At 44.5% G+C, this 21,770-nt stretch overlaps 1 protein-coding gene across 2 annotated transcripts in view; it reads left to right on the top strand.

The window, feature by feature from the left end:
- Nucleotides 1–21,770, top strand: part of LOC123760109 (uncharacterized) — a 109,382-nt gene that overhangs the window by 13,262 nt on the left and 74,350 nt on the right. For both annotated transcript variants that reach the window (XM_045745592.2, XM_069325424.1), the window contains exon 2: nucleotides 5,171–5,324. In XM_045745592.2, the coding sequence (XP_045601548.2) occupies nucleotides 5,177–5,324 (148 nt within the window). In that variant the 5' untranslated portion in view covers nucleotides 5,171–5,176. The remainder of the gene's footprint in view (nucleotides 1–5,170; nucleotides 5,325–21,770) is intronic.

The raw sequence follows: 21,770 nt of genomic DNA, 5'->3' as shown, positions 1-21,770 counted from the left end.
GATAATGTGGCAAAGCCAATATCAGATATCATCCTTGGAAACTTAACCCTTGTATTGCTAGCATTTGTCACCCACAGGGGCATAAAAAAAAAAAAAAAAAAAAAAAAAATCTTCCTAACCTGTTAAGTCGTTCCCTGACCATGAGAGAGAAAAAATCATTTGTACGTACCAACGACGTAATTGAGCCGACAATATGGGCAATGACATCACACCCTGCATGATTGCTCATGCACGGGCACATGATTGTTCATGCTCATGCATAGGCCAAAGCTAGAATATGCAGCAGTTGTGTGGTACCCATATCTTAAGAAGCACATCAACAAACTGGAAAAGGTGCAAAGACATGCTACTAAGTGGCTCCCAGAACTGAAGGGCAAGAGCTACGAGGAGAGGTTAGAGTTATTAAATATGCCAAAACTAGAAGACAGAAGAATAAGAGGTGATATAATCACTATATACAAAATAGTAACAGGAATTGATAAAATTGATAGGGAAGATTTCCTGAGACCTGGAACTTCAAGAACAAGAGGTCATAGATTTAAACTAGCTAAACACAGATGCCGAATAAATATAAGAAAATTCACTTTCGCAAACAGAGTGGTAGACGGAACAAGTTAGGTGAGAAGGTGGTGGAGGCCAAGACCGTCAGTAGTTTTAAAGCGTTATATAGTGCTGGGAAGACGGGACACCACGAGCGTAGCTCTCGTCCTGTAACTACACTTAGGTAATTACGGTGCGTCCTGGAGGCATCGCGCGCGGTCTTCAAGCAACCACAGTTACCACGAATTTATTTTCCCATCTTTATTTACAGTGTCTAGGTGTATTTGATCACTAATTGTGTTGCATATAATGTTACATCATGGTCAATGTCAATTAATGTTGCATACATCGAGTATACACTTGTGCACACAAATGTTTTCCATTACGCCAATATATTATGTAATCACAATTTTCATTATTATATTTACACACATGCATGCACTATGTACAGGTTTTTGCACTATTATTGCACATTCAGAAGTCTTGGAGAGAGTGGTAGTCGTTGAAGCAGTCGACAGCACACAATGGAGCTGCACACGCTTCACACCATGTTTGCACCACTTTACGTTTCTGATCTCTCCTTTTTGTTGTTTTACAAACTATGCATTCACGTTGGCCAATTGCACGCTTCCCAGCTGGTGGCAAATGTTTGTCTGTGTGCTTGAAAGGCCTCCATGTACGTGTGAGCCTGGGTGTAGCAGCATGCTGCAACACTGGGTTCATGATGGGTCTTTGTATGCCAGGAACATCTTTGCCAAACTTTGCTAATAACTGTGTCACAAGTGTAAAAGCAAACGCATGGAAACTAGGTTTACGTCCAGTTTTCACCAGATACATATTATAGCAGTTCAGCATGCTCATGTCAACAAGATGGAAAAACACTTTTCTCGTTCATTTCAGTGTTTTCCGCACACACTTGATAGTGCCCACCATCATGTCAGATTTATCAATCAAATGCATGTTGATATTATAGTCAAGAACACAATCTGGCTTATATACTGGTTCTTTCGTTACACGTTTCACCTTGCCACTGTTCACCATCATGAACTGTTGTCAACATGTTCACTTCTCTCTTCTTTCCACAGAACCGAGAGTTTTTGATCACATTTTCGTACCTGGCACTCACCAACTGCAAGTCTACCGTCAAACACTGGCATTTTTCCTTCTTCCTGCCTTTACTGTGCCAACCAATCCGGTTCTATTTTCAATCAAGAACCTAGCTAGCAATGGACTTGTATAGTACTTATCTGTATATAAGATGCGTCTCTTGTTCCTCCATGGTGCCATCGGTGACTTCACCACTCTACCTGAGAAACGAAATTCGTCATTACCGGGAATGTCTACATCGCTAGCTGAATACAGAATCATGTGTAACATGTATCCTGTTTCACAGTGTAAATGTAAATGTTCACTCAAATGTAAAACAATTTACTCATACATAGTGAAATGAATAGCTTTATCATATAAGAATTTTTTTTGAAAAATATGTAAATTCAGAAAAATTTGGCTTATTACACAAATAGCACCTTGCATAGTAGGCTGAGTACTGCGTTCTGGCTACTAGATACAACATATATATATATATACAGTGGTATCTCGACTTACGATTGCCCCTACTTACGATAATTTTGAGTTACGATGTAAATTTCATCGAAAAATGCGACTCAAGATCCTATGGTGTCGTCGACTTATGATATTTGTTGGTACACGTTCGGGTCGACCGAGCGCGTGGTTCCCGGTCACGCGGCCGACCTGCCTCAGTTTACTACAGCTGCCCGCTTAATGACGATCATGCCTATAAGAAATTTTGCTTTTGTGGTGATTTTTTGCATTTTGAACATTAAAGTAATTATTATATATTTGTTGGGGTTGTTGATTTGTGGAACCAGTTGCCGCGTAACGTAAAAAAAGTAGGATACCTTGATTGCTTCAAGCGTAAGTTAGACATGTATATGAATTAGATTGGGTGGTTATAAATAGGAGTTGCCCCATATGGGCCAATAGGCCTTCTGCAGTTATCTTTATTCTTATGTTCTTATGTTCTAGTGGATGTAATAACCTCGACTGTAACCAGTGATGAGAGTTCAGCCTAACTTTGCATTTTTTGCACAAAGCTGTAACTGCACACTTTTGAATATATAATACTTTAATTGTATATATAATGTTTTTACCATGGTTTATTTCAAGTGCATTGGGCTGTCAATAATGTTATTTGTATCACATTATATTGAACATATGTACTCACAGATACTTGAGTGTCACTAATATCACACACTATTACAGATACTTGTGTGTCACTAGTGTCACACACTATTACAGATACTTGTGTGTCACTAGTGTCACACACTATTACAGATACTTGTGTGTCACTAGTATCACACACTATTACAGATACTTGTGTGTCACTAGTATCACACAATATTACAGATACTTGTGTGTCACTAGTATCACACACTATTACAGATACTTGAGTGTCACTAATATCACACACTATTACAGATACTTGTGTGTCACTAGTATCACACAATATTACAGATACTTGTGTGTCACTAGTATCACACACTATTACAGATACTTGTGTGTCACTAGTATCACACAATATTACAGATACTTGTGTGTCACTAGTATCACACACTATTACAGATACTTGTGTGTCACTAGTATCACACAATATTACAGATACTTGTGTGTCACTAGTATTGCACACTATTACAGATACTTGTGTGTCACTAGTATTGCACAATATTACAGATACTTGTGTGTCACTAGTATTGCACAATATTACAGATACTTGTGTGTCACTAGTATCACACAATATTATATTGTTTGAACACTAAAACATATTGGTTTTGTAGTTATTACATTGTAAATACATTATAGTGTGACGGGAAAGTGTTGGAGTATAGATGTTCGGCAGTCCTCCAATGGCAGGTGTCAATGCCTGGTCACACTTATAAAAAAAAGATAGACTGCTTGCCTGTTGTCTGTGGTAAGTGAGAGGGAGGAACACGTAAAACACAAAGTATGAACAATGAAACTTTAATATATTTACTTTAAACATAAATGAAAATAAAGACAAATCTCGGGGGAATTAAAAGTACAATTAAATAACAAAGATAAATGCAAAGACAATGTGAGACACTATAGTATAAAGGTGAAATAGTAAAATGGTGCTGAGAATATCGGCTATGGCTGAGACCTCCCTTCGTATACAAGCCAGTGAGCTTAGTATGCCAGAGAGAGATGTCAACTCTAAGAGCACAAAGAATATTCTGAAGTTGATAGCTGGTCAGGGCTCCGACGTCGATTCAGGTAGATGGCGCGGAGGTGCAGTGTGCAGGTGCGCAGTCGGCGAGTCACCAATCAGGAGCAGGCAGGCTGGTATGGGTAGTTTGCTGGTTTGACGACAAGCCGGCGTGGAGGGTGTGTGGAATAGGGGGATCTTGGGTACGTTTTGCCTCCTGGTCAAAACGTTTTGTGCTACCGGTGGACGTATCTTGAATGTATCATCTTATACTTGTTAACTGGACGTAACTTGAAGTAGGGAAGAGCAGGCTCAATCTCTCTAGAAAGAGATTATCGTCACAATAGCTTTTTATATTTTTATTCATGATAACAAACCAATTGGTTTGGTGGGTCCAAACACGACATAGTACCACATGATGATGAGCTGACCACTTTAATCTGCAAAATGCCTCCCCATGTACTGTACTAAACACATCACTAACTAGCCACAACACTGCTATTATTTATTGTCAGAATCTCGGTCATTAAATCCAGAATGTGAATCATTTTCCATAATTATATTTTCTAAAGAAATGGTGTCCCAGTTCATGATGCATAGAAGCACCAACTCGTGGCTCTGTGGTGTGGATGTTTATCTTGTACAGTACTTTGAACAACATAACCAGCATTAGGTTCACTGATATCTGAACCTTGTACATTGTCTTAATCACATAGTCTTAATTTTTTAATGACACCATAATCAAATAATTCCAGTTACTTATTTCATCATTATTAATTAAGTGATGCTGTGGGGTACAGGCTGCTGGTGCATGTGTGCTACTCGTGGTTTCTGAGTTGTGAGGCCCTCATATCAAGGAGGGGTGCCCTCCCACATATTTTGTCAAAGATGGCATGCATTTACAGGAGGCGTGGGGAAGCAGATGTGAGCTCCTTGTACTAGCAGGAGTTTTAAATCTCATGCAGTACTTTAAAACGTCTTTGATTGTGTTGCAGAGCTTATGGATATTTGCTGAGAACATCCCACATTGTCTTTCATCTTCTATAAAATAAAAATAATGTTTGGCAACTATTATGCTTTTGCTGCCTGTATTGTGGTGTTTTTTGTCCACAAAGGGGAAGGAGGATGTAAATGCTTGTTCACTTTAATTGGTGCTCTTCTATATTTTCTCATATTGGTCACATTTGCCTGAATTTTGATTGTGGTATATTCTGTAACAAACTCGAAAAGCCATAAATTTCTGAGCAATAATAAGAATCTGCTTTAGGATCCTGAATTCTTTTGGAAGAATTCCAAATTTTCTTGGTATCCATTGGATACCAAGAAAAAAGTCTTGGTATCCAATGTTTTTTCAATTTGAAATGTAATATTTGTACTGCATTACAGGTAGCCATGGACACCTGTGGCGGGTGTGGGCATGGTGATGGAGAACGACTGGAGGACCTCAGTACGAAACAGGACCTTGCTTCTACCATCAAGCTCTCCCAGCCTCCCATGGAGAAAGACAGGGCTAGGAGTTCAACGGATAAATTAATCACGGGTCAGTTCAATAGTTCACCAGTGGACCTGGGCTTTAGAAGAACTTGCTATACCACAAAGCTAACTGCAAAATGATGATTCACTTATGATAAAACATTATCATGATTGGTTGCACTGGAAAATGGTAATACAGTTGGGTTCATTCTTGACTCGTTATTGGGAATTATGGGTTTAAATCCTGTGTGGGACAAATGGGCAGTAAATAGTTATACAGGAGTTAGTCAGGTTGTTGTGGGGTTGTATCCTGGGGAATGATCAGTAGTTCGACGCTGGGGATCCCTTGACATATGCACACACAGGCTGCCTGTCCCCTAACAAAATTAATTATTATTATTATTATTATCCAAGCCTGCATATTCAATGTGACTCAATTTGAATCTTAAAACATTTAAATGTTTAAAAGTTTAGTTTTTCAAATTAGGTTGTATATTAAAATGATCACAAGAATGTGTGTTCATCATTTGTATTTAACCTCTGAACTGAGCATTAGTTTAATAATGACAATCCCGTGGTGTGTATAAATAATAAGTATTTTCAAATTTGTTTCTCCCTAATATTGCTGAAATATGTTTTCTGATCATGGGAAACTAAAAGTAAAAAAAAATTGTATGTAATTACCTAAGTGTAGTTACAGGATGAGAGCTACGTTCGTAGTGTCCCGTCTTCCCAGCACTCTTTGTCATATAACGCTTTGAAACTACTGACGGTCTTGGCCTCCACCACCTTCTCACCTAACTTGTTCCAACCATCTACCACTCTGTTTGCGAAAGTGAATTTTCTTATATTTCTTCGGCATCTGTGTTTAGCTAGTTTATATCTATGACCTCTTGTTCTTAAAAAGTTCCAGTAATGTAACACACTGTGGGTGTAATTGGGGGAAGCGGGAGCTGCTGCAATTATATTTTTACATAATTATTTCAGTGTGTCTGTTTTCTCTAGTTTTGTGCAGTAATATTATTCAATACACTTTAATTTTAGGACATTATATAGTTACATGTGTGGAACATTACTATGCTCAAAAATATTGTGCACACATAAGTAACACTCTCTGATGTTTCTTGTTTAGGTGGGATAAACAAGAAATATTAGAAGAAAAAGTGCATAAACATGTATAAATATCTATCAAACAGACAGAACCCAAAAAATTACAGAAACAAAGCAGAAATAGTTTTTTGGGGTGGTGGGGGGGAGTCCCTACGGCTCCCTACGGCTCCCTACAGCTCCCTACGGCTCCCCAGAGCTATCCAGGCTGATAGGGATAGTCCTAACTTTTGGCATCAGTCGATGTGGGTGAAGTTCTAGGCCTACCAAGGACCACAGCCAGAACCTGGCCCCTCCTGAGAGAGGCACGAGAAGCAATAGCCTATAGAAATGCACATGTGATTTTGGAGCATTCTATATCTGCCATCGACCAGGACCGCCATCCAGAAAGGTAAGCGCCTCAAAACATACCCCTATTCTGGTAAAACCAGCAAAAATAACGAAACAAATGGACAGAACTCCCCTAAGGGAAAACGAGCAAACAATCATGATGTCACACAAGCCGCGCCTCATGTCCACCCTCAGACGGCTCCTAAGCGTTTGAGGCCTTCGGGGTCGGGGCAGGGTTTAGAGGTTTCTGAGACTCGGGTGGTTTCGGGGGTTGCCCCTTCTGGGGTGGCTGCGGAGGCATTTAAATCGGTTCCTCCTGCCATAGTTCCGGTGTCGGACCAGTAGGTCCATCCTCTTCCTGCTGTTCCGGCTGCCCCGTCTTTTTCTTGTGAGGCCTGGGCTTTGGAGGACGACTCGGCCCCGGGGTTGGGGAGGAGCTGACTTTGGGGCCTTGCGGCCCTGTTGGACCCCGTCTGGGTTTTCCGACCCACCGAGCGGGGCTTGCTGTTACAAGGAGTGGGGTTTTCTTTTCCCTCCCTCTGCATACGACTTGGATTTGGGTTCAGCTCCTCCCCGGGTTCGGTTCCGTGTCCCTGTGGATCTGTCAGTTCCGTCGTTCCGGAGGTTTTCGGCTTCCCGCATTTCTCCGCCTGAGGTGCGGGCGGCCATTTTCCCTCCCAGGGAGGGGGAAGCTGCGCAGACATGCGGCGCGGCTCGTGTGACGTCATGATTGTTTGTTCGTTTTTCCTTGGGCGAGTTCTGTCCATTTGATTCGTTATTTTCATTGGTTTTACCAGAATAGGGGTTTGTTTTGAGGTGCTCACCTTTCTGGGTGCCTGTCCCGGTCGATGGCAGATATAGAATGCTCCAAAATCACATGTGCATTTCTATAGGCCATTGCTTCTCGTGCCTCTCTGAGGGGGCCAGGTTCTGGCTGTGGTCCTTGGTAGGCCTAGAACTTCACCCACATCGACTGGTGCCAAAAGTTAGGACTATCCCTATCAGCCTGGATAGCTCTAGGGAGCCTCCGGGACTCGCCCAGAAAATGGTGTTTCATTACATTCAATGCTGGTTTTTTACAAGAAATAGTATAAGAACATGTGGTGACCAAAACAAAGATGTCCATAAACAGGACAAAACACAACGGAAGAGATTAATTTTGATGGTTTTGATGAAGAAAATATTAGCAGGAATTAGCAGGAGTGGTTTTCACAACAGGTTGCCAAAAATAGAAATGATTGTGGATAGAATTAAGAATGTGAGCAGCAGTAATGAAAACTTGAGAAACCAAGTCACAGCCCTGGAAGGTCAAATAAGGAAATTACACAAAGATAAGAATCACTGGGAAACTAAAGGAACAGTCGTGGAGGAGGAATATAAAGTATTAAAGATAGCTCTTGAAGTTAAATCAAAGCCAGATGTTAGCGAATACAATAGGTTAGGTAAGGAAATTCAACGGGAAAAAGAACTTTCGTTAGGAAATATTGAGGAGGTTGTACAGGATAGGAAAGTACAAGAAGAATATGCAGCTAATCATTACATAAGTGGCCAGAGAGAAAGTAATATTATAAACAGTTAATAAGTGACCGAGCAACAACAGAAATGTGAAGGACCTGGACCTACACCAACACAGTGTACTGTGGATAAACCAGCACAATCCAACAATACTTAATTTATCTGCTATATTTAATGTCTGTCCATGAAACGTTAATACTCTGCTACCAAAGTTTTGTATTAATATACTCCTAATAAACAAGTTAAATATTGTCTACAATGTGTCTATGTAATAACTTAACACTGTTGATGGTCTTGGACTGAATACTCACTTTGTTCCAAATTTAAACATATTTCTACTTCGTCCACCAAATTGAATGTTAGCATATACTTCATAAATTGTATAACAAAAATATTATTCTAGTACTGTAGAAGCTTGCTAATCCGGGACTTGCCAATCCGGAAAAAGCCCTAATCCTTCAAAAACCCTGACCGGAATAAGTTACCTCCCTAGTAGTAGGCATCCATCAGTCATAGTAGACTATGGAGTTGCGCTCTGGTTGTCGTTCTGGAATGATCTCCCCTCTCCAGGGCGCAAAGCCAGGGTAGGTTGATATGGAGGAGAGGCTGTCACCTAAACAGCAGGTTCCCCCTTTCCACGACGCTGAAAGTCTCCAATGGAAAGGCAAATGCCATTACGATTGGTTCCAGTGCCGTTGCAGGAACTGTCAGAACGAGGTTGAAGGCAACAATGAACTGCCCTAGGGGCTCCAGTTCCGGAGTTAACCTCGAAGTTGGTAAAAGAAGGTACAGGGACTCCAAACCCGGAGACCGCCGGTCAGGGCCGGAGAAGAACCAGCCCAACAAGTGCAAGAATGACCCCAGCCTCACAAAGCACAGCTTGGGCTGCATGAACCCCGCACCTACAGGTTCCAGACAGAGATCGTCACAGCCCCCTTTCCCCCTGTGGCTGGCTTCCTTGAAGACCAAGCAGAAGGAAGGGTAATAATTACTAATTGCTACACTTATTATCATAATTATTATAGTAATAATATAACCAATTAATAATTACAGTGGAACCTCGAGTGATGAGCGACTCCAGTAACGAGCGAGCCACTCGCAGAAAATTTGTCTCGACTGACGAGCTTTTGCTCGATTAACGAGCAAACCACATGGTGCTTCCTAGCGTTCCCGCTGATTCTCGGATGCCTCTGACGAGAGTGCTGTTGTTTTCGCAAGATGAGCATTTCACATGACAAGCTCGGTGCCGGAATGGATTAAATTCGTTAATCGAGGCACCACTGTATTACTCTTCCTTCTGCTTGGTAGATATCTCCCTATCCGGCCAAAATGTCCATAGAAGCCGGTTAACTTGCTACCGATGTTGCCCAATCCAGACACCAAGCTGGACAAGCGGAGATTATTCTGGATCAGAAGAGCAGGCATCTGGCTGTACAGTATTAATCCCGTACAGGTGTGGCTCGAGGCTCGTAGAGCTGTTGCTCCAAAAGTATTAGGATTTTTTTCCGCCTGGCGGCTTATGTAACATGCTTGCCTGCCCCAAGTGGACCCGTCCAGGCCTGGTCAAGCCAAACAACCCATGTGTTGCAGACCCTCATGTCATACCACAGTGCCACACCATTAGTGAAATATTTTTTAAAATAACTTTTTGTTTTCATAGTAACTTTGAAACGTTTTTGGCCAAGACTATGTCTGGTAACAGCATCAGTGAGGCCTCCCAAGCAACCCAAGAGCCTTCAACCAGTGAGGCCTCACAGGCAAGCCAAGAGCCTTCAACCAGTGAGGTGTCACAGGCAAGCCAATAGCCTTCAACCAGTGAGGCCTCACAATCAAGCCAAGAGCCTTCAACCAACAAGGCGTCACAGGCAAGCCAAGAGCCCCTTCGGCTCCTTGGAGCTACCTAACGAAAGATAAAGGAAAAAAGGACTTACCCGGGAGGCGGCCGCCACTCGCTCTTCAACTCGAAGTCAAGACAACTGGCTGCAACCTGAGACCCAAGGGTTATACATGCCCAAGAAGGGCCAGAAACATTAACAAGGTACTGTGCAGCCAGGACCCTGTTCGACTGCCAAAAAGCCCCGTGCCTGAATGTCAGCCCAAGACATTGCCTAAAATAGCAGCCAAAGCCGCGAACTTACGAACATTGTGGGCACGGGGATAGACCGAGGGCTGGCTGGACCAAATGATCCTGTGGACAACCTGGGAGACCCACACCCTGGAACAGGGGAGAAGGGAAGCTGGGTCCACCCAAAGCACGTCCCCTGCCACAGAGGTCGTGACACGCAAATAATGGCGAAGAGCCGCAACTGGACACACAACATGCACTCCCGTTCGAACCAACCAAGCATCAACAACCCAAGGACCCCTTCAAAGCATGAAGTATCCGACATGACCCCCAGAGGCCAATGCCAACAAAAAAAAAGAGCCTTAGAAAAAGTCATGAACCGATTGGGCCACCACAAACCAAGGAGAAGAGAGAAAAGAGAACACCCGGTTCACAGACCAGGACGGCTCGGGCAGCGCATGAGCAGGCCGGAGGTGAAACAACGCCCGAGAAAGCTTGCGGAACGATGCAGAAGTGACATCTACCCCAAATGAAAGCTGCAGCGGCTCCACCAATGCCGCACAATACGAGGCAACAGTATTCGGCATAAGATGATGGTCCTGAAACAACCAAGAGAGAAAGGACAAAACAACCCAACCAGAAATCGAAGACAACCTACGAAGAGGCAAAAAGTGCCGACAGGACCGCTAGGAAACCTCATACTGCTGTCAAAATGAAACTTGCAAGTGGGACACCATCAACTAACCAACCTGATCACCATACATACAAATGGTGATAACCCAGAGAGCCCATGTCAAAAAGACCAGGCACGAAGAGCGAAGGAGAAAATCGAACCAACCACGTACTGTATTGAACCAATCTGCTGAAAGAGGCAGAGCCGCGGGAAGACCCTCGGGTTCGGACATCAAGCAAGAAGCGCCTGAAACCAGGGCTGGGCAGACCACCAAGGAGCCAACAGGACTACTCTCCCCTGGTAAGTCTCCAAGTGAGCCAAGACTTCGAGCAACAACTGGTGGGAAGAGGTACAGGTAACCCCACCCCCTTGACCAGTTCTGCCGAAAGGCATCGACCCAGATGGCCTCACAGTCGTGGAAGGGCGCCACATACACTAGAAGACGCCTCGACCACGCCGGTGCGAAGAGGTCTACTTCCAGGCACCCATACATCTGGCAGAGCCAACTGAACGAGTCGGCTTCGACCGTCCATTCTGTGTAAAGGGGAATGAACGAGACTATCTGTTTGACAGGCCAGGACGTTTAACACCCCCAGAAAGTGAACTGCCAGAAGAGCCAATGCCATTCACATCAGCCGAAGAACTAAAGGTGTAGGTAGCCAGCGTGAGGGGTCTGGGGCTCCCCCTCCCCCCTCCTGGGGAGTGGGGAGCTGCGCAGACGGTGGAGTGGCACGTGGTGACATCATGCTCATTTGCTTGTTTTCCTTTGAGGAGTTCTGTCCACATTTTTTACTTTCATTAGTAGTTTCAACCAGAATAGGGGTTTGTTTTGGGATGCTTACCTTCCTGGGTGCCTGACCCAGTGGAAGGCAGACATAGAATGCTCCAAATCACACGTGCAATTCTATAGGCCTTTGCTCCTCGTGCCTCTCTGAGGGGGCCCAGGTTCTGGCTCGTGGTCCCCGGTAGGCCTATGAACTCCATTCACACTCATGCCAATTTCTAATATATCCATATTAACCTGGATAGCTCCGGGAAGCCTCCGGGTCTCGCACAGTAAATGGCATTTCATTACATTCAACGCTGTTTTCTAAGGGAAGCCCCGTCGGCTCCCCGGAGCTATCCAGGCTGATATGCTAATGTCAGACTTTGGCACCAATCATGTGTATGGAGTTCTGTGGGCCTACCGGGGACCACGAGCCAGAACCTGGCCCCCTCACAGAAGAACGAGGAGCAATGGCCTATAGAAACCCCCGTTTGTTTGGAAGCATTCTATGTCTGCCATCGACAGGGTTAGGCACCCAGAAAGGTAGGCGTCCCAAAACAAACCCCTATTCTGGTGAAAATTGCTACTAAAAGCCGAACAAGTGGATAGAACTCCCCAAACACAAACAAGTATGACGTCACACTCGCCATGCTGCCGTCTGTGCGAGCCAATGCTCCCCTCCTCCCTGAGAGGGGGAAGGGTGAACCCCAGACCCCCCGCGATGGCCATCCACACCCCTTTTGAGGCTGATGCTATAGGCTGCAGTCGTGTGCTCTGACTCCGGTGATCTGCACTGTGCCTTGTGTGTGGTGTTTGTCTTGTAGGTGGTGCACGAGCCAGGAGTGATTCTTCAGTACTCGGGCTGCATGTGCCTAGGGCTTCCTTCCCTAGGTGCCCTCTAAGTACTGTCCATGGGGCTTGGGGCCACCTTCCACAAGTTCCTTGGGTTCTGTCTCTGCTAGGCCGTTTACTGCTCGGTTTTTGGCCGCCCTTTGTGCGCTAGGGTGTTCTGTCTCCCTTGTTTGCTATCGGGTAGGGGCAGTTTGCACTGGCAAGGGGAGCAGGGTACTGCGCAGCTTGTTTTCACCAATCATAGCAGCCGGCTCTGTTCCGCCTGGGTACACTGCCCTCCTGTGGGGTTTTCTTTTTCATTTTGTTTGCCTGTCTGGTGGGGTTGTCTGCCTTGGTTATTGCCCCCTGTGAACTAAATACTCTTCTCTATTCCAGTGGTACCCCCTACTTGGTTCCCGTGAATGTACATGTCCCGGGGGGTTCAGTTCTTAGAATGTTATTTGGTAGACTTTAGCGGTGGTTGGCAGTACCCTGCCTGGGCTTCCCTGAGCGTGAGTTCCGTCTCAGGACCCTGGGAATCCTCATGCGCGTGGGTCTGATGGATGTGACCCCCGAGTCTCCCCCCCCCCTCGCTTTGTGCGAGTTCGAGGGTTGCTCTGTCCCCTTATCTCAGGGTGACTCGCTGTTTTTGCCTCCATCTGCTGCCTGTTGGGTCGGTGGCACCTACGACCTGGAGTCCTGCGAGTTTTGTTGATTGTGACTTGGTTGCCCAGTCTTATACTGACTATGCGGGTGCAGGCAGCACGGGCATTCCACGTTCGGTTCAGGTGGTTGCAATGCGCTAGGTTGTTTGCTCGCCGGAAGCCCCAAGGCTGCCCCGTTTTGATTGTTGTGACGGACCTTGGGGGTGTTGGTTGCTTTGATTTTGTTTCCTTCTGCACCCCCTTGTCTTTTCCCTGTTGTGGTTTAGTCTAGTTCCCCCCCCCCCTCCCCTTCCTTTCCTCCCTTCATCTGGATCCTCATCATCTGTGGGTTCGGGGTCGGGGTGGAGATTAGATGGTCTTGAGACTTGGGCAGTCTCGGGGATTTTCCCTTCCAGGGTAGCAACGGAGGCATTCGAGTCTGTTCCTCCAGCCATGTTGTACGAGTCTGCCAGTGGGCTTCCTTCCTTAGTATTTATTTGGCTGCTCCTGCTTTTTCTTGTGTGGGCTGGGGCTTTGGGGGGACAGCTCGGCCCCTGGGCCTGCCATGGAAGTTCCCGGGGCTGGGGAGGGGCTGACTTGGGGGCTTCAGGCCTCATTGGACTCCGCCGGTGTTTTCTACCCTCTGAGCGGGCCTTGCGGTTACGGGGAGTGGGGTTTTTCCTTTCCTCCTCTGCGTACGAGTTGTTGGGCGTTGGCTCCTCCCCGAGTTTGGTTCCTTGTTCCTTCAGGACCGTTGGTTTTGTCCTGTCGGTGGGTACTCTTCTTCGTTTTCTCACCCTTCTTCTCTGGGACAGGACTTCTCCGTCATGTCGGGGTTCTGCATGACCTTTGGTCTCGGGTGCGACTGTGCCTTTATGAGCCTTCGTGATTTTGTGCCTGCCTCTGTAGGATCTTGAAGGTTCGGGAAGATCTTCAATTCTTCCCATATTATTGAAACGTCTGTCGTCTTACAGTGAGGCTTGCCTCCAGTCCTTTTTAGGACTAGTTGGTCCTCTTTCACACTTCTTCTTGGTTTTCGGTATTGTCTCATTCTTTTGTAATTATATCTTCCCTCAGTGCTCTGTCTAGGCACTGCTAATATTCCTTATATACTCCTAGTTGGTGCCTCCCAGCTGGCCGGGTTGTGCGGTTCAGACTTCATGCGTCCTGCATGTGCACCGTGGGAGTTTTTGTTGTGGACGGTGTAATTACCTAAGTGTAGTTACAGGATAAGAGCTATGCTCATGGTGTCCCATCTACCCAGCACTCTTTGTCATATAACGTTTTGAAATTACTGACGGTTTTGGCCTCCACCACCTTCTCTCTTAACTTGTTTCAACCGTCTACCACTCTGTTTGCAAAAGTGAATTTTCTTATATTTCTTCGGCATCTTTGTTAAGTTAGTCTAAATCTATGATATCTTGGTCTTAAAGTTCCAGGTCTCAAGAAATCTTCGCTATCAATTTTATCAATTCCTGTTACTATTTTGTATGTAGGGATCATATCACCTCTTCTGTCTTCTAGTTTTGGCATATTTAATGCCTCTAACGTCTCCTCGTAGCTCTTGTCCTTCAGTTCTGGGAGCCACTTAGTAGTATGTCTTTGCACCTTTTCCAGTTTGTTGATGTGCTTATTAAGATATGGGCACCACACAACTGCTGCATATTCTAGCTTTGGCGTAACAAAAGTCGTGAACAATTTTTTTAATATTTCTCCATCCATGTATTTAAAAGCAATTCTAAAGTTAGAAAACGTGACATAGGCTCCTTGCACAACGTTTTTTATGTGGTCCTCAGGTGATAGTTTTCTATCTAGAACCACCCCTAGATCTCTTTCTTTATCAGAATTCTTTAAAGATTTCTCACATAATTTATAGGTTGCGTGCGGTCTATGTTTTCCTATTCCACATTCCATAACAGCTTTTATTCACATTAAATTTCATTTGCCAAGTGGTGCTCCATACACTTATTTTGTCCAAGTCAACATGAAGGCATGACAATCATCTAAGTTTCTTATCCTTCCTATTATCTTAGCATCATCAGCAAACATGTTCATATCATTCTGTATTCCATCTGGTAGATCATTTATGTAGACAATGAGCATCACTGGTGCAAGAACTGAACCCTGTGGTACTCCACTTGTGACATTTCTCCAGTCTGATACATTGCCTCTGATTATTGCCCTCATTTTTCTATCAGTCAGAAAATTTTTCATCCATGTTATAAGCTTTCCTGTCACCCCTCCAATATTTTCTAGTTTCCAGAACAACCTCTTATGTGGAACTCCACTACACATGGGGTATACACAAGTGTTGGTGTTCCACGTCCTGTTTCTCTTGGGTGCTTTGCCTCTTGCCCCTCTTATCTCTCCGGTCCGGGCCCCGTAGGTACTGGGGGTGTTCTGGATTACCAATATGGGGAAGACGCCTAGTTTTTCTCTGCATACATGTGTGGGGCGCCGCATTCGTCTCTATCCTTTTTTTCTGCATGTGCGACTGGCCTTATTACACTAGTGGTGCTCCTGGAATATTCTCGGCTACGATGTGTCGTGACAATAATGCTTTCGCTCTGCAGGTGAATATTTATGAGGTCGGGTGTCTCCTCGGCCAGGTGCTGGTTCATGGTTTTTGAATGAGTGTTGGGGATTGGTTGTGGCATTTTGTTTGGCCCATTACATGCTTCTTCCTGTGGCCTTCCCTTTTCGTCTGTATTCTTTGTCACACGGATGGGGGGGGGGGGGGCACGGCCCTGTCTTTCGTGGTCTTATCTTGGACATTCATTCCTTGCCCGTCGTGCAGTGCCTGGCTAAGACCCTCCATGTACATTGGCTTCTCTGTGTTTAGTAGGTCATGTCCTTTGTGTTCCAGATTGCTGCCTGTCGTCTTTGTTTTCATCTTCCTTCTACACTCTTGTGCCTAGCTGCTGGTGCTTGGGCTGTTTTCTGGTCTTTTTCTTGCATTTCTTCATTTTTTCTCATTCTCTCCTACACATTGTTGTGTGTTTCAGTATGTGCTTCTTGGCTCTGTTAATGCTAGGTTGGTCTTTGTCCATGCTCAGTTACCTACTTTTGCACCTCCCCTGTGTTCGGTTATGGTCCTGGGTTTTCTTCTTCCCCTTGTTTAGCAATTCCTGCTTCTGGGTTGCCCTGTATGCAGATGGATGTAGCTTCCGTTCTTTCTCTCTTGCCCCTGCAATTTCTTTTCATTAGGCCAGGTGGTGCTAGGTTTCAGGTCCTGGCTCGGCCTTTTTCTTTGTGTTCCTTTTCGGGCGGTGCATTTTTGTTTTCGTGCTGTTCACAGCCTAGTTTGTTGTCCTCATACCTTCCTCGTTATTGCGTACTTTGTTCTGCTCTGCTGGGGCTTCGTTCGCCGCTGCTGTGGTTTGCAGTGTTCCTGCTTTTTGCTTTGCGTTTCGGTTCGCAGTGTTCGCTTCCTCGTTGGCCCAGGCCTGGGTCCCCTGGCTCTTCGTTTTTCATTGCAATTTTGTCCTTGCTGTTTGCTGCATTTTTTCTGCTGGCGGCTTCTAGTTGTCAAACTTGTTGGTCCTTCTTGGGTCCCGGGGGGTTCCTCCCGGACGAGGCGTATCTGCTCGCCCGGATTGGTTCTTGACCAGCTTGCCAGGTTTGGGTTCCTGCTTTCCTGGCTTTCCCTGCTAGTTGGTAATTTCATGATCTCGCGGCATAACTTCTCACGAGTCTTGCGTCAGAACCACAGTGCTCCTGGTGAGCTCGCTAGCATTATGAAGTTTTCTGTATGACAGACGTTCCATCTGGTTCCGTGCCGGCTTTGGTTTCCAGCTTTGGTTTCCGGCTCTGCCTGCTCTGTGTTTGCACCCGAGGTTTTCCCACGGCTCCGCCTGTTTCTATGCTCGATTGGTCTATGGCGGGGCTGGTTCGGTTCTGCCTCGAGTGTCTCACCATCTGTTGGTGATCAGGTGGCTTCGTTGATGGTGTCCCACCTGCATGCTTCGTCTCGGTGGTGTTTTTTTTTTTTTTTTTTGGCGGTCCTTCTTTTTTCTTTTTGTTCCCTATTAGGTTTGTTGCGTTTTGTTGGTGTGGTCTTGTCCTTCTCTTGTGGAGGTTCAGGGCCGTCATCTTGCCATATACTGCCGTCTTGTCTCGTGTGGCGCTGGTGAAGCCGCTCCGGGTGGCTTCGATTTTGGTGTTACCTCTGCATCAATTCGCGAGCTGTCTCTGGCGTGATTCACCTCCGGCCTGCTCTTGCGCCGCTTGAGCTGCCCTAGTTCTTGGATTGGGTGCTCTCTTCTCGTCGCCTCGGTTTGTTGTGGCCCCTTTTGTTCTGGTTTGTTTTCCAAGACTTTTTCTTGTTGGCATTGTCCCCTGGGGGTCGGGGTGCTTCATGCTCTCTTCCGGCGCCTGGGTTTCGGCTCTTTTGGTTCTCCTGGTAGATTTGTTCGCTTGCAGCCGTCTCCTTCTTTTCTGGCGAAGACTGACACGGTTGCTTTCCGGAGGGGTCCTTAGGTTGTTGATGCTTGGTTGGTCTGGCCGGGGGTGCATCATGTGTTGTGTTCGGTTGTGGCAATTCGCCGTTCCTTGCATGCCACGGCGGCCATAACCAGGGTCACTCTTAGGGTTGTTCCAGTTTCCCTTCTTCCCTGTTCCAGGGTGCGGTTCTCTCGGGTCGTCCACAGGGTGGTTCGGTCCTGCCGGCCTGCTGTCTATCCCTGTGTTGTTCGTGGGTTGACTATGCGTTCCTTCGTTGATGTTCCTGGGCCTTGTCGGGCCTGTGTGGCCTTGGGTTGGCAGTTGCGGTCTTTTGTCATAATGTGTACATTTAGTGTAATAACACTACAAACAGTATACTTGAAGGAGGCATGTTAGTTCATGTGGCCTTGAACCAGTGAGGGAGGGAACATCAGTTGTGTGTGGCCACCTGTTACTGTTTGCCGTCACCATACAAGCTTTAATGGTTCGCTGTGGTGAACACACATGTCCATACTTATATATAACGTGTATATGTAGTGTAATAACAGCAAAAGGAGTGTTGGGAGAAGCCATTTTGGTGAGGGAGGTGGCAACATTTTCCTGACTTGTCATGCTGTGTAAGGGTGGCCACTATGCTCTTTGTGCACTATGCCAGCTTAGACGAACAGTTATGGTGAACAAAACATGTAGATACTTATATATAGCATCTGTATATAGTGAATAAAAGCAAAAACAGTATGGAGGAGGATGTTGGCAAGTGAGGAGTTTTTGAGGGAGGGAGTGGCGGCGAGTGGCTGGCTGGTGTGTGGTGGCCACTCCTCATTGCTTTTTGACTCACCATATCAACTTAGTGGTTCGTTATGGTGAACAAAACATGCAGATACTTGTATATAACCTGTGTATATAGTGTAATAATTGCAAAAGTATTTGTTCATTGTTTTATGAACATAATAATTGAATCAATAAAATATGCACAACATAATTTTGAGTACAGCGATGATTCGCACATTATATTATGTTGTTGAATATGACCGAAAAGGTAAGATTAATAATTCTAATACAAATTTTCTCAATATTTCTTCTTCTTATTTGAAGAAAAACATAAGAAATATTGAGAAAATTCGTGATAGAATTATTAATCTTACCTTTTCGGTCATATTCAACAACATAGGTTTACAAGAAAGACTGCTACCAAAATATACTAACATTTTATTATATAAATATATCACAGTACACACTATTGAATAATATTACTGCAAAAAAATATAAAAAATCAGAGACATTGAAATAATTACGTAATTATATCTTTGTGGCAACTCCCGCGTGACAGCTCAGGCGGAGCAGACCGCCTCTGACCCTTGCTCTGTCAACGCCTCTTTTTTGCCAAACTTCCCCTGCCCTATTGTGGCCAAAATATGCCATTTATGATATTTTTTATTATTTTTCCCGTGATTGGGGAACACTAATGAACACTTTTATAAGACAAAATAATTTTTTTTTTGTTGTTGTTGCGCCTGTGGATGTTGAAAGCCAAATAGCCCAGAGCAGCTTAGGGGTTAACCAGTGCACTGCTCTGCATTAAAATATGACAAACCCATGGTGTGCCAAAAATAAAGTCTTTCCAAAAAATTATTTTCTCTTTTTATATTGTTAAAATACAAACTCTAGTCACAGGAAACTAAAAAAAAATATTGTATGTGACATACTTTAGCCGTGATGGAGCTGGGAAGTTGAGCAAATTATGAATGATGGGGCGCTTGAGGTCACTAGGCCCCGCCACCCCTTGGGGTGGCAGTTGCCGCGAATATAATGTTTCACAATTATTTTGATGTTTCTTACTGTTTGCCGTCACCATACAAGCTTTAATGGTTCGCTGTGGTGAACACACATGTCGATACTTATATATAATGTGTATATGTAGTGTAATAACAGCAAGAGGAGTGTTGGGAGAAGCCATTTTGGTGAGGGAGCGAAACATCGAAAACAGCGAAACATCGCTGTTTCTTCTCTGGTTTTTTATGTAATATTATTCAAAAGTGTGTAATTCGTGGAATTTATGTACAGGCATACCTCAGAATAAGAGTTTAATCCGTTCCTGGAGACGCCTCGCCTTCCGAAAACTCGCATTCCGAAGTTAATTTCCCCATAAGAAATAAAGGGAAATGAATTAATCCGTTCCTGACTACCCCAAAAACCCCACATCAAACTAAATTTTTATACCTAATTCATCTAAATAAACCTACAAAACTGTGTTCCAGTTATTACTTACCTTGCTGTCGAGTGCTGTAGGCGTATGGAAGATGGTGAGGAGGGGGGAGGAGGAGAGGAGTTACTGTTTGGAAGGGGAGTCCCCTTCCATAATCACATCACATAACCCCATGCCTTATAACACTATGGATACCACTTCTCTTTCTAAATTTTTCAAACCAGCCCCTGCTTGCCTTAAACTCTTTCTTATCTGCATCACTCGTTGCAGGGGTATTCTTTAGAAGGTCTTCGTGCAACACCCTGGCTTTCTCACAAATAATGGCCTCCGAAACACTATCACCCCTCAACTCCTTGTCGTGTATCCAAATTAATAACAACTTTTCCACTTCTTCAAGTATTTGTGGTCTTTGTGCCGTTAATGTTCTTACTCCTTTTGCCACTTTAGCACCCATAATCTTATTTTTCTTAAGTATAGTGCATATTGTTGATGTGGCTTTGTTGTACTGCCTACAAAGTTCAACAACACGTGTACCGTTCTCATGCTTCCGAATGATCTCTTGTTTCTCCTCTATTGTCATCCTCACAGGAGCTTTCTGGCCTTTATCCTTACCACTGGCTTTCTTGGGACCCATGGTGAGATATATAATAACAAATTGTATAGACAAATCACCAAAAATCCAACAAAACACTGAAAATCCGCGAGAAGAATTGATGTGGGGGTAGTCACTGAGCGCCAGACAATAATAAACTGAGGGGCGGCGGGGCGGAGGGGCGACGAACGCGCTAGGTCGGCTGTACGCGTATCAACAAACTCGCGTCCAAACTCGCCTCCCGAAGTAACCCTCGCCTTCTGAGACAAATTTTTGGAGTAAATACACCTCGCCTTCCGAAAACCTCGCATACAGGGACAATCGCATTCCGAGGTACCACTGTAGTTCAATAACTGGAACATCTATATGCTAAAAATTATGAGGCTCATATATGTGACATATAAGTATTCTACGATCAATCAAACAGTGTTTTTGCTGTTATTACACTATATACACATACACAGTATATACCTATTTACATACGTGTTGACCATAGCAAAACACTAAGTTGGTATAGTGAGCCCAAACAACAAAGAGTGGGCTGCCACACCAAGCCAGCCCTCCCTCACTCCTCCAACACCTTACTCACCAACATTACTCCTACAATACTATTTTTGGTTTTATTACACTATATACACACATTATATATAAGTATCTACTTGCTTTATTCACCATAACTATCCAATAAGCTGGTATGGTGTCCAAACAGCATAGTGACCACCATATACTGCATGACAACAAGTCACAGCTGCCAGCAGATGATGATGCTACCTCCCTCACCAAAATGGCTTCTCCCAATATACTCCTTTTGCTGTTATTACACTTTACACACATGTTATATATAAAATTACATATATGTTCACCATAATGAACCACTAAGTTGGTATGGTAAACCCAAAACATGAAGAGTAGGCTGCCACACCCAGCCAGCCTTCCCTCACTCCTTCAACACCTAAATCGCTAACATCCCTATTCCCACAATACTGTTTGGTTTTATTACACTATATACATACATGTTTTATATAAGTATCTACATGTTTTGTTCACCATAACTGTACAATTAAGCTAGTTTGATGTCCAAACAACATAATGGCAACAAAAAACTGCATGACAAGTGAGACAGCCAGCAGAGGACGCTAGGAGACGATGCCAACTCTCCCTCCCTCCTCACCAAGATTCCTCTACCCCACTATACTACATGCAGCGCTAATTCTCACCACAATCCTGCTATTATCAGAATCCTGATCACTAAATCATGTAAATGAATAATTTTCCACAAGTTTATTTTGTAAAGGAACACGAGAGAAGTCGTAAGATTCTTAGATGGACCAAATAATGGCA

Source organism: Procambarus clarkii, chromosome 16, assembly GCF_040958095.1.
Source record: "Procambarus clarkii isolate CNS0578487 chromosome 16, FALCON_Pclarkii_2.0, whole genome shotgun sequence".
Taxonomy (NCBI): Eukaryota; Metazoa; Arthropoda; class Malacostraca; order Decapoda; family Cambaridae; genus Procambarus; species Procambarus clarkii.
The sequence above is the reverse complement of the archived record's forward strand: the minus strand, read 5'-3'. Positions and strand labels throughout refer to the sequence as shown.